This window comes from Ostrea edulis, chromosome 2 (assembly GCF_947568905.1).
Source record: "Ostrea edulis chromosome 2, xbOstEdul1.1, whole genome shotgun sequence".
NCBI classification, from domain to species: Eukaryota; Metazoa; Mollusca; class Bivalvia; order Ostreida; family Ostreidae; genus Ostrea; species Ostrea edulis.
This window is the reverse complement of record NC_079165.1, coordinates 105,252,325-105,266,893: the sequence shown is the minus strand read 5'-3', so window position 1 is coordinate 105,266,893 and position 14,569 is coordinate 105,252,325. Positions and strand designations below refer to the sequence as shown.

Sequence of the window (14,569 nt, the reverse complement as noted above, 5' to 3'; positions counted from 1 at the left end):
TTTTTCCCTTTTCCAAAACTTTTTAAAAAAGTTCTTATCTGGTCGTCGTTACAAGTCCCGACAAGCCCTTGGCTCAGCCATCAGTCAGTGCCTCAGAGGTCTACCTAAATCAGCTAACCGTGACACATTTCAGAAATGGATTCAGAGATTGAAATTATGTATTTCAAACTGCGGAAAATACTTTGAAGGGATGTAATGTTCATTTCACTATATGAGTCAAATGTTTTTAAGATATTGTACAATACACATTGCATATCGAACAGCCCTTGTATATAACATATTAATTGTAAAATGTAAATTCTGAGTAACAAGAAGTATCTGTATGTTTGTTGAAGGTTTATAGAATGATCACATAGAAATAATTATGAGAGTGTTATAGACTAGAGCATTTTTTTTAGCTGGTATTTGGTAATTATGGAGTGCTGCAAGGAATTTCCAAAGGAAAATGTTATGTTGAGATGTCTACCATAGATGAAGAGACTATGCAGGATGTTGCAGAGGTAACTTTTACCACAATGCTTTTTCCACAGACCTGTTAACTTTTAGATGTACCTCTTCATGAGGTTTGTGTAATGGTTTTTTAGCTCACCTGAGCCGAAGGCTCAAGTGAACTTTTCTGATCAAAATTTGTCCGTTGTCTGTCGGCGTCATTATCGGCGTCATTGTAAACCTTTCACATTTTCATCTTTTTCTCAACAACCACTGGGCCAATTATAACCAAAGTTGGCCAAAAGCATTCTTGGGTAAAGGGCTTTCAAGTTTGTTCAAATGAAGGGCCATGCCCCCTTCAAAGGGGAGATAATCACAAAAATGCAAAAATAGGGTGGGGTCATTTAAAAATCTTCTTCTCAAGAACCAATGAGCCAGAAGAGCTGAAATTTATATGAAAGCTTCCTGACATAGTGCAGATTCAAGTTTGTTCAAATCATGGCCCCCGGCGGTAGATTGGGGCAACAATAGGGGATCAAAAGTTTTACATAGAAATATATAGGGAAAATCTTTAAAATTCATCTTCTCAAGAACCAATGAGCCAGAGGAGCTGAGATTTACATGAAAGCTTCCTGAAATAGTGCAGATTCAAGTTTGCTCAAATCATGGCCCCCAAGGTTAGGTTGGGGCCACAATACGGACTAAGGTTTTACATGCAAATATATATGAAAAATCTTCAGATATGGGCCAAGGTAACTCAGGTGATGTGGCCCTTGGACCTCTTGTTCAGTTTGCCGCAATGAATGTCCATTTTCCATGGTGTCAGCATCATACTTTAAGAAAAAACTTTTACCTTGGCGATATCTTTTCAATCAAGGGGGATAACACTGATATTTCACATATAGATGCTTCATGACCAGGCATCTCAATTAGTACCAAAAACTTTCGACCTAGTAACCTTTACTTTGGACTTTGACCTACTTTTCAAAAACTTTACACCTTGGCTATATCTTTTGAACCAAGGGAGATATGGCTTTGATATTTCACAAATTAGATGCCTCATGATCAAGACTTTTGACCTTGATCTTTATTTTCAAAAACTTTAACTTTGGCTTTTGAACCAAGGGGGATAAGGCTATAATATTTCACATACAGATGTCTCATGATGAGACCTTTCTTTTGGTACTAAGAATATTAACCTTTGACCCACTTTTGTTTCTTTCTTATGAACTAAGGTGGATAGGTATTTGACATTTCACACATAGACACCTCATGACCTAGCCTTTTTTACAGCTGTAACCTTTTGCTAGATTTTTAGGTCACCTTAGTAAACCCATTTTTAACTTCTTCTTGATAACTACCATTCCAATTCTTTTCAAATTTGGTTTGAAGCATCTTTGGGACAAGAGGGACATAAATTGTAAATTTCAGGACTCCTGCACCTCTGGGACCTTGGGAGTGGGTGCAAAAACTGCCAAAAATTCAACAATTTCCAGAAATCTTCTTCTCTACAGCAACATATGTGTAAGAAAAACTAAATGCATGGTGATGTAGAGCAGGAAGGCCTCTACCAAAATTGTAAATTTCATGATCCCTGGGGTAGAGGTTCTGACCCCAGGGTGGGGCCAAACTTGGTATGTAGTGTTCATGTGTAAAACACTTAAATAACATCTTCTTTAGTTCTATTGATACTAAATGGATATTTAGAAAGAACAGGTGGTCCTTTACCAAAATTGTAAATTTGATGATCCCAGGGGTAGGGGTTGTGGTATCAGGGTGGGGCCAAAATGGTCAGTTATCAAATAAGTAAGCAATACATGAAGAACATTTGCGATTGGTTTTCATCCGTCTTGGTCCGCCATGCGTTAACAATTGAACATTTTTAACTTCTTCTTAATAACTACCAGTCCTATTCTTTTCAAATCTGGTATGAAGCATTGTAAAATGTAAATTTCAGGACTCCAACACCCTTGGGGCCTTAGGGACGGGGCAAAAACTGCCCAAAATTGACCAATTTTCAAAAATCTTCTTCTCAAGAACCACACACATGTATAATATAAAAAAAAAAAAAAAAAAAAATACTAAATGCATAGTAATGTAGAGCAGGAAGGCCTCTACCAAAATTGTAAATTTCATTATCCCCAGGATAGAGGTTCTGACCCCAGGGTGGGGCCAAACTTGGTATATAGTGCTAAATGGATAGAGCAGGTAGTCTTTTACCAAAATTGTAAATTTGATTTTCTCCAGACTAAGGGTTCTGACCCCAGGGTGGGGCCAAACGTAGTATATAGTACATGTGTAAGTTTGCTGATACTGTATAAAATCTAAATGCATACTTAGGAATAGTAGAAAAGGATGTACAAAAATGGTGAATTTCATAACCCAGGGGTATGACTGTAGGATTAGTCATATCTTTTGATGTTTTAATGTAGATACACCTATTATTTAAAGCCTTTCATCAGTGTATGCACTTTTGAGGGCAGAGAAGTTTTAAGAACACATCTTGTTTATACTGTTGCTGAACATTAGAATTTAGTTTATATATTCAGAACAGGAAATTTTTTTCTAGATTTCATAGCCCATGGAAGTAGTGATACTTTTTCACTAGTACTCAAGTGACCGATAAGGCCTGTGGAAGTAGTGATACTTTTTCACTAGTACTCAGGTGACCGATAAGGCCTGTGGAAGTAGTGATACTTTTTCACTAGTACTCAGGTGACCGATAAGGCCTGTGGGCCTCTTGTTAACTTCTTTATAGCTACTATTCCAATTCTTTTCAAATTTAGTATGAAGCATCTTTGGGACAAGGGGAACATAAATTGTAATTTTCAGGACTCCTGCACCCCAGGGTCTTTATGGGCTGGACAAAAACTGCCAAAAATTAACCAATTTTCAAAAATCTTCTCTACAACCAAACATGTGTAAGAAAAACTAAACTAGAGGAGGAAGGCCTCTACCAAAATTTCATGATCCCCGGGATAGAGGTTGAGACCCCAGGGTGGGGCCAAACTTGGTATGTGGTGTTTATGTGTAAAACACTTCTTTAGTTCTATTGATACTAAATGGATATTTAGAAAGAACAGGCAGTCCTTTACCAAAACTGTAAATTTGATGATTCCAGGTGATGGGGATTCAGTATCAGAGTGGGGCTAAAATGGTCAGTTATTAAATGTGTAAAATGGAACATGCTTAACTTATTCTTGATAACTGCTATTCGAATTCCTTTCAAATTTGATATGAAATATCTTTGGGACAAGGAGGACATAAATTCTAAATTATATATTTGGTGATACAAAACAAAAACATTTCAGGTCATACAATGCATTACCGTACTTATAATAATAAAAATATATATATATAGGAATAGATGCCAAAAAATCAGCTAACAGTTAAAGCCCTTATAAATGATTGGAAACAATTGTATCAAATCAACCTGGATAGTTATAAGGAAAGAAATGAATTAGATAAATTTAAAACGGACTGGGGAAAATGGTCTCCATTAGTTAACTGACTCCCTCCTCTCTCTCTCTCTCTCTCTCATAAAAGAAAATGAACATTATAATATATATATGTACGCTTAAATATATTCATATTCTTTGTATCTACTTTTGTACAAATGTATGTCGATTGAGTGAAATAAAAAAAATAAATTAAAAAAATTGTAAATTTCAGGACTCCTGCACATCTTAGGCCTTACAGATGGACAAAAACTGCCAAAAATTGATAAATTTTCGAAAATATTTTCAACAACTGCATATCTTAAAAGAAAAATTAAATGCATAGTGATATAGAGCAGGAAGGTCTCTAAGCTCTGACTCCAGGGTGGGGCCAAACCTTGGTATATATAATGTTTATGTGGAAAACATTTAAATGATATCTGCTTCAATGTTATTGATACTAAATTGAAAGTAAATGGATATTTAGAATGAGTAGGTAGTCCTTTACCAAAATTGTAAATTTCATGATCCTAGGGAGTAAGAGTTTGTTTTCAGGGTGGAGCCAAAATTATTATAGTGATTATTGTCTTTATCATTTGAAGGACTTCTTTAAGGTTACTGCTACAGTAAAAAAAAACTAAATGCATATTTAGGAAAAGCAGAAAAGAATGTACAAAAGATGACGAATTTCACAACCCCAGGGTTTGGACTCCAAATTAGTGATATTGTTCAATGATAATATTCTTATGTTATATTATGTAAAGCATTTCATTAGTATATGCACTACTGAGGGCATTAAAGTTTTAAGAACACATTTTATACTGTTGCTGAATATTAGAATTTAGCTTAGATTTTCAGAACAGGAAATTTTTTCTAGATTTTTAGCCCTTGGAACTAGTGATACTTTTAACTAGTACTCTGGTGACTGATAAAGCCTGTGAGCATCTTGTTTTAACTAAGGGGGATGTCTTTGCTATTTAACATATAGATGCCTCATGACCAAGCCTTTCATATGTTGCCAATACTTTTGACCAGGTGAAATTGACCTTGGACTTTTAATGTACTTTTCACTTTAACCTTTTGAATGAAGGAGGATAGATGAAGTAGAGTCACACTTCCTGGTGAGCCATATTGTCTTCTGACAACGCTTGTTTTTCTTCACTAATGAGATCCTTCAAATGGAAATGGGTCTGTCACAAAATTTAACCAATCTTGAATATTTTTGTGCCCCAGTAACTGGAGATTTGGAGAGCATATCGTTTTTTGTCTGTTCATCTGTCTGTTAGTAAAAACTTTAACCTTGGCCATAACTTTTAAATGGATGGTGATAGGGCTTTCATATTTCACATGTGTATTTGTATATTCATTATGACATACCTGGTAACCAAACACCCCCCACCCACACACACACACACCACACCCCCCCCCCCCCCCCCCCCCCCCAATTTTTGACCTCATGACATTAACTTAGGAATTTGACCTACTGTTGAATAACTTTTAACCAAGGTCATAACTTTTGAATGGTTGGTGATAGGGCTTTCATATTTCACATTTGTATTCTTTGTGACAAAACCTTTTTTGGGGGGTACCATATTTACTTTGCTGCCATACACAGGGGCAGCAGTGTTTCACAAACACATCTTGTGTAGAATGTGAAAGCTTAGATATATCATGTGAGACTTTGGGTGTGTACTGGTAGTCGGTGGGGGGGGGGGGGGGGGGGGGGGGGGGTAGATGTTTGAAACCATGAGCCTTCGAGGCAAGACCAATAAAGGTAACATGTCTGCATGCATTAAACATTGACTTTCAAACATACATGCCATATTTTTTATGAATCGGTCAACATTTTAGGCCATAACAGCACGAGGGGGTGTGTTTTTGGAATCTCCTGTAGTGGAAGCAGGTTCCTGCCTTGGAGGGCCAGCTTATCATTCTAGCAGCTGGGGAGAGGAAGCTTTATGATGAATGCTACTCATGTTTTGAGGCCATTGGCAAGAAGTCTCTCTATCTAGGTTCGTGAAGAAAAAATGCTTCAAATGAAAATCACTGAAATCTGCTTGATATGATGAAAATAAGAGTTATCTCTCTTTCTGTGTCATGACCAGGGGCAGACATAGGAGCAGCCACTAGGATGAAACTGATTGTTAACATGGTGATGGGTACTGTGGTAGCAGGCTTGGCAGAAGCGATGGCAATGGCAGAGAAAGTGGGTCTGGACCAGGAAGATGTTGCAGAGGTCCTCTCTGCTGGGGCTCTGTCCTGTTCCACAGTGGTCCACAAAAGTCAAGGTCAGCCATATTAAAAAATGATTAAGACTGAAGTAGGATATCATTATACAGGTGACTCTCGATGGCTCGAATTTTGATCTTTCAAAGTTTTTGACCTCTTGAAGTGACCACCTGGAGCGCTCATAATTAAGTGTTTATTTAGGTGACATACAACTTGTGGTTGCCTTGTGAGGTGGATAGTTAATTGGTCAATTTAACTCTCCCATTGTGCTTTGTTTTTGTTATTTAATTCAACTATAGATATTATTTACAACTTGTTTGGACTTAACAATGAGACAGTAATTTTAAGAATATAATTTAGGGAAATGGCCAGAAAACATTGTTATTTATTAGAATATGTGCTTTGCGTAAAGTGACTGAAAATCATAACGATTGTGCTCTGTGTAGTTAGTGACTGTGAAACTTCGTTTATGTGTACAAGAAATTTGTCTTGTAATTCCCTAAAAATATGTAAGACAATGTGTCGAAACAATGCAATGATGTAGATATGTACTCCAGTTGCTATAAAATCTGATCCATAATAGTTGGGCCTTTAATTTCTTGATTTGACTCGACTTTCGAACTCTTGTTCACTTGAAGTTTTATCAAGGTCCCTTGAACTTCGAGTTATTCAGAGTCACCTGTATGTACAAGAATATAGCTTTTCTGATCAGAGTTTGTAATTCGTCTAATTTGTCTGTGACTAGACTTTGAAAACATTTATGCCTTCATGAACCACAGGTCCAATTTCAAACAAACTTGACACACTATCTTTTGCTTTGCTGTAGAATAGAGCCTTATTCCATTCAGAGCTGAAAGGATGGTTTATTAAGAAGTAATGAAATTGCTATTTGTAATATAATGTCGACTATAAATAAAATTTTACTTGCTTGCTATATGGCAGAGGATCATTTTAAATCTTTTTAGAACCACTGAAACAAAATGATTGAATATCATTTGTAGTTTGAATTTTTTTTCTAACATTTTAAATTTCTCAACATATACCTGCATGCTAAAAAGGATTTTCATTAGTGAGCACTAGCATGATGTGAAAGAGCTTGTTTCTGTTTCTTTATTACTTTGAGCAATATGCCCATCATATTGTTAGGTCTGTGTAATGATATCAAGATACATTTATTGTACATCTTTCATATCATAATGAATGTATCATATTGTTAGTCTGTGTATTGATATCGAGATACATCTTTCATATCGTAATGAATGTATCATATTGTTAGGTCTGTGTATTGTCCCACCCTTAGTGACAAGGTGATCTAGTGGTACTACATGTCAAGCGTATTGTTTTTTGAGTTTACTCAGGTGAACTATTGCATTTGGTTTTCGTTCGTCGTGCATTAACAATTGAACATTTTTAACTTCTTGATAACTACCATTCCAATTCTTTTCAAAATGATCAGTTATTAAATGTGTTACAGCGAATTACAAAAGACCGGTTGAGTTTTCTATTGCCTGCTAGATTGATCAATAGACTTTACAATTTGGTCAGCCAAGAATCACATTTGGTCTGAATTTAGGTCACAAAGTTACTCAAGCATAGATTGCTTTTACAGGTAAACCTGAGTTGATTTCAGTGTCTTTTGCAGCTATTTCCCTAGTTTTTTTTAAAGTGAATATCAATAAAATCAAATTTGATTATATTTCTCTCAAATTTACATTTGATTACTTTAACATGTTTAAGTAAAAAAAAAAAAAAAGTTTGCACTCTCTTTCTCTTTCATATTTGAAACATTATTTCTAGTCTTTCTAAATCAATAAATTTGGAATAAAATCAAATTTGATTATATTTCTCTTTCAAAAATACTTTTGATTACTTTAGTAAAGAAAAGGGTGCATTCTCTCTCTCTCTCTCTCTCTCTCTCTCTCTCTCTCTCATAATTTTTTTAATTATTTATTAAATTGAACTTTACTAAACTCTCACCAATTTCACTTTAGAAATTTTCATAGACATCTCACAAAGTGTCCACATGTACCATTCATCTGTTTGTCAATCTATATTTGAGGTCAGTCCATGATTCATATCACACAAAGAAAACTTCCAGAATACTCTTCTATTGTTACTCATGGTTTCTGACCAATAGAATTCCTGTTATTCTAGCTAAACCATTCAGGTTCAGTCTTCTATTGTTTAGTTATTCTATTTATAGTTTTCAGAGTTGGTTAGTGCACATCTACCTAGCAGTGTATTTCTTTGGGAATTTTACAACACCTATTCAGCTTATAACCATGGAAAAAAAATAAGATGAGGAGATATTTTAGAAATGGAAAGGAAATTTCTGAAGAAACAAACAAAGAAATTATTGACCTATACAATGAGAAAAATTCTTTTACTGAAATAATCAGTAAAACTAGATGGGGTCACTCACACTGAGAAAAAAAAGTTGTCAATTCTTTGTCATACCTGAGTAACTCTGTGACCTAAATTCAGACCAAATGCGATACTTTGCTGACCAAATTGTAAAGTATATTGATCAATCCAGCAGGCAATTGAAAACTCAACCTTTCTTTTGTAATTCGCTGTAACAATAGACATTTTTAACTTCTTGATAACAGGAAGGCCTCTACCAAAATTGTAAATTTCATGATCCCCGGGGTAGGGGTTCTGACCCCAGGGCAGGGCCAAACTTGTTGTATAGTATATGACATTTTCTGATTTCATTTCACTTGTAAAATTCTGATATAAAGAGACTTGTAATTGACGTTCTTTTCCTTTTTTCAGCAATTCTGAGCCAGCGATATGACCCCCACTTCCCACTACAACACCAGCAAAAAGATCTGAGATTAGCGCTGCTTCTGGGAGACAAAGTAGAGCAGCCATTATATGTGGCCTCTGCAGCTAATGAGGTCAGGCTGTTCAGAATTTTTGCTGTTATAAGGGAGACAATTCAATTTTGTCTTCAGGAGAATGTCGAACATTTTTTATCACACAACAGTACTATTTTCAGGTTCATAACATGGATTCGGAAAATTGATATGCACTCGTAGCACAGGTTAATAATTACGCAAATCATGTAGGTCAATCACATGTATTCATGCACCACGTAAACAAAACAACATGACATCTTTTGAAGTTGGCGACTCTGTTAGAATTGATGATAAAGGGCATGCAATTGTAACCAAAGTTGTTCCAAGAGGAGTATGAAGTGAAAATAAGCGGCATTGACTTTGAAACAGAAATTTTAAGTGACAGGCCACGTTTAATTCCCCAAACTGTGACAGAGCAGATGCCATCAAACAATAATATGGAAAATGCGAAATTTACTCGTGCTGACATAGATACAAAATGGTCAACTTTATAGTTTTACTACAAACGTTAATCAAATCTATCCTAATTATTCCTGTTTCATCTGTTGTAATAGAATGACATCACTTATATTAAGATTTTAAGATTAAAATTTCAATTTAGCTATCATGTTGACGTGTTTATCTTTAGGACGTATTTCTTGCACTCAAGCACATTTTTCAGCCGATGCATTGAGACTAGGCTGACCTTATAATGGAAACAATCACATGAAATGGAAATTTAATTAACTAGAATATGCTTTTATTGATAGTTATGTGATAAATAGAATCTTACACTCGTGCCAAGGCACTGGAAATATTAAAATCGGCAACTCCTTTCATAAATTTCATATGCCATAAGCACTGGTTCAAGATCCTCTATATCATGAATTACTTTCTGTAGTGCCGTCAAAGCTAAGGAACACGTAGGAGTCACTCTAAACTTTCTAAGATGATACATATTCCATATAGCATTGTAGTTACACATACATATGGTAATGGTGTCAACAACTGACTGCAATAATGGAAATATTTCTTTATTAGTTCTTTTATTATGCACTCCCACAGCATATGGTATTGGTAATGTTTATCATTTTTTTCTATTCATCCCATTCTGTTCTTTATTTCAACAGTTTTTATTAAAATTTTGAGGTGGGAATGTAAGAATACAACAATAAAAGACTTCATTCATGTGCAGAAATTTTTGAAAAAGATGAGCTGTAAATCAAAGGTTCTTATAAGGCCTTAAAGGGATGGATCTATAGCTCTCGGGTGTATCCAAATGTTTTTCGGGAGGAGCTATAGCTTTGCAGTTAGTCATTCTGCTGCTTTTGTAAGCCTTCTGATTGCTCTAGTAACAGCATATCGTTACACTACATACACTTCCCTGTTAGCAGTCCTGTATATGTATTTTAATGAGGTTAATTGTTAGCAGCCCTGTATATGTATTTTAATGAGGTTAATTGTTAGCAGTCCTGTATATGTATTTTAATGAGGTTAATTGCTATTGCTGACACACATGAAATACACACCCATGTAATGTTTTCTTTTGGACTGTATAATGCAGGTGTTGAGGGTAAAATCTTTCCTTTGTAGTTTAAAGCAATACACACTGTAATTGACAAAATTTTTCAACTACAGTACTCAAGTATGTACCAATTAATATTTATTGGTGTAATTGATATAATCGCCAAGATGTGTTGAAAACTTCAGTTAAATAAAAGAATATTGCTTGTAATACCTACTATGAGTGTTTCTCATACACCGCCATAGCAACCATTGTGTACTCCGATGTGGAAATGATGATTCCCAAACATAATCTGGTTGCTAAGACAGAGATCATACAAAGTTGGAAACTGACAAGAATAACGATACATTTCGTTTGTTTTAAAATATCAAATATCAAATGGTGTCATGAATGACTTCAACGTATTATAAGTGTAAGAAAGTAATTATTACGCAAATGTGTCACTGATTTGACATTTCGCAAATGAATTTTCTATATAATTGAGACATGGCAGATAAATTGCAAAGTGCTCCTCTTTCACATTTTCTGAAATGTTGACCTCCGAGGAGGTCAATGCACATCAGAGATTAAAAACAGGAAGACAATGATTCATGAATTAACATTTTCTGCTAATTGGATGGGTTTATTGTTTCAGATCCACTCTGATTCAATGAGATTATGTATTTTCAATCACAAATATGTTATTCTATTTGTTCTTTTACTTTTTGATATATTTACCATATGATCAATTACAGCCGGTATTGCTTTAATACAGTGATAATGATAAAACTGGCATTATGATTTGACGCTAGTTGTCATAAAATCTATTGTTTCAAGAAATATTTCCTAATGAACAAGCGATATCACATTGTGCTGCATTTTTATGCTTTTGGTTCGTCTGTAACTTTAACCTTGGATATCATTTTTAATTTCACACTAGAACTAAAAAGCCAAGGTCTTTATATGATAAAAATATGGTAAATTTTGCCACAATTGAACATAGCTACACAATGTTTTGCCCCAATTCTCCATGCAACTTTGACCTTGCATTTCTGGATTTGTTCCAATTTTCAGCTTTTAGGATGCAAACTTTATATGCAGATTTATCTTGGTGAGAGCATGACAGTTATATCCAGAATTTTTATACTCCACACAACGAAGTTGCGGAGGGTATAATGTTTTTTACCTGTCTGTCAGTCAGTCCGTCGGTCCCTTTCTTGTCTGAGACTGCCCAACAAAATTTCAAGAAACTTGGTATTTTATTAGGGCACATTGTATAAATGTGCACATTCCCAGGAAATTCTGATTCGATAATTTTTCGGGGAGTTTATACGCCCCTTTTGAACTTAGAATTTCAAGCCCGTCTGTCCAGTTCTTGCAGTAATGCATAGCATTACCATACATTATATGAGGCATTGTCAAGCAATGCTGGAGCATGAGGTATATGTGAGCTTGTTCACTTTTGCTTTCATTTTTTACCTTTGCCTTCTGTATATGAGAACATGACAACTATGCCCAGATTATTATACCCCCCGCAACAAGTTGCGGGGGGGGGTATACTGGAATCGGGTTGTCTGTCTGTCTGTCCGTCCGTCCGTCTGTCCGTCCGTAGACGCAATGGTTTCCGGGCTCTAAAGCATTATCCTTTCCACCAACCATCACCATATCATATATATGGACTACCCATGGGATGAAGATGTTCCCTATCAATTTTGGGGTCAAAAGGTCAAAGGTCAAGTGCACTGGACATTGAAGTAGCAATATGGTTTCCGGGCTCTAAAGCGTTATCCTTTCAACCTACAGTCACCATATCATACATATGGACTACCCATGGGATGAAGATGTTCCCTATTGATTTTGGGGTCAAAAGGTCAAGGTCACTCGAACTGGACATCGAAGTAGCAATATGGTTTCCGGGCTCTAAAGCGTTATCCTTTCCACCTACAGTCACCATATCATATATATGGACTACCCATGGGATGAAGATGTTCCCTATTGATTTTGGGGTCAAAAGGTCAAAGGTCAAGCACACTGAACATCGAAGTAGCAATATGGTTTCCGGGCTCTAAAGCGTTATCCTTTCCACCTACAGTCACCATATCATACATATGGACTACCCATGGGATGAAGATGTTCCCTATCGATTTTGGGGTCAAAAGGTCAAAGGTCACACGCACTGGACATCAAAGTAGCAATATGGTTCGGTTTGTCATGCCATTTGTTTTTTACACTCAGAAAAGAGGTAGTTTATACCTATTACCAACACCCTTTAGGAGATTGAGGTAAGCGGGGGGTATTCTTAGTGAGCATTGCTCACAGTACCTTTTGTTTGACTTAGCCTTGATGTCATATAGTGATTAGCTCATTTCTGAACAAACGTGGATTGACATTCATGTCCTATGGCCATACTGCTATTAACTATGTAATATGATGATTTCTTTACTGTGAATAATTTCCTTGTTATTGGATTTTCATTGTGTGAATTTTCCTGTATTCTTCAGCTCTACAAGAAAGCTCGAAGACTTGGATATGGTGAAAGTGATATATCTGCTGTTTATCGTGCTGCCAGTAATTGAGTTTGTATGACGGACCTTTGTGAGAATTGTTGATCATCACTTGACATGACTTTGAAATAATCAATGACTGTCATGTGATTAATCGTGCAATGACCCTGGTGATTATATCAGCAGGAGCACCAATGGCAGTCTTCATAATGGAGCAGACAGTGCGAAACTGCAATTCTTCTGTGAAGAAACATAATCGCCACTACTGTCATTAGTTACTTTTACTTAAAAAGGGACCATGTGATCGCTTCAGAAAAATAGTAATGTTTTAGAGATGTTTTATGAATTTTGTAAGTTTTTAATCAGTTCAGACAGCTTGTAACAATGGTGTATTTTTTTTTTGTATTTTTTTTTTTATTTATATTATTATACATAAATTGTTCTTTTTAAAGAATAATTTGATGTGAATTTTGTTTTCTCAATAAATTTTTTTTATGTAGGCAATGAATGATTTAAAGTCATTTAGGAGATAAATGGTTCCATGAGTTACTTTGATTATCAACTATTAATATGATTTGGATTTAGAAAAAAGCACTGTCAAAATAGATAGTATGACTAAATGAACAATTATTGACGACACACTGTCTTCATGTTTTGTCTTCAGGTTTTGTTGACAGTAATACACAAGCATGCCCACACAGATACCCACCACGCACACACACACACACACACCGCACACACACACACACACACACACACACACACACACACCCTTCCACTATACAGCATTATTTCATCCAGATCTAAAACTATGGCAGCTATACTGGAATTTAACGTGCTGTAATGAACCCTTACTAGAGTCGATCATCTTCAAATGGGAGGGTTGGTTTTTTTTTTGTAAATGATAAAAACAAATTGTAATATTGGTATTACATAAAAAAATAATATGATGAATTGTACCTGTAGATGTTTGTGAAGAACTTTACAAAATATCATAAAACTTGTATTCATTTTCCCCCCATTCTTTTTGTTATCAGAACAATTTATCTCAGAGTCTGTGTGTATGCTTTGATATTTAAAGACAATGTAGTTATTATTTTTCACAGAATTGTATAAGAAAAAGAGGAGTACTAGTATGTATGAAGATTTTTAGTTTACTACACAAAACCTGATGTATGTTTGCTTTCATTTTGTGAATCCAGGAATGCATGTAGTCATGCTAAGTGCAGATATTTGCATCAAAGGCTGTACAAAACTTTGTATATATTGTATTAAATTCTAGTGTGTGCTGAGTTCTGTCTGTAGACATAAAATGTTGTATATCAAAATCATTAAAAAACACACCAATTTTCATGTTTTCATCTACTACATTCATTCATTAAAAACCTCATAATTGAAAACAAATAAAATTGTAAAGAGTTATTAGGAAACTAAATTTTCTCTTCTTTTCATGAGGAAAATGTTGCAAAATTTCAGTTTTATTACAAGTCTGCAGATTGGGGGCATGTGATTTTCAGGACATTATCTTCAGTTCAATGACCTTTATAGTCAAACCTACACATCAGAATTTATATGAAACCTTGAAAAACTATTCTCAAAGTGATTGTATACTGTAATTGTTGTTAA

The 14,569-nt window shown here is 35.2% G+C and overlaps 1 protein-coding gene across 1 annotated transcript in view; it reads left to right on the top strand.

Moving 5' to 3' along the window:
• The window catches only part of LOC125667315 (uncharacterized), a 56,269-nt gene extending 41,977 nt beyond the window's left edge, over positions 1 to 14,292 (top strand). Inside the window, 6 exon segments of the mRNA XM_048900759.2 lie at positions 399 to 500; positions 5,718 to 5,767; positions 5,769 to 5,878; positions 5,972 to 6,154; positions 8,871 to 8,995; positions 12,941 to 14,292. Of these exon segments, the coding sequence (XP_048756716.2) occupies positions 399 to 500; positions 5,718 to 5,767; positions 5,769 to 5,878; positions 5,972 to 6,154; positions 8,871 to 8,995; positions 12,941 to 13,015 (645 nt within the window). The 3' untranslated portion in view covers positions 13,016 to 14,292.
• Positions 14,293 to 14,569: the final 277 nt, after the last annotated feature.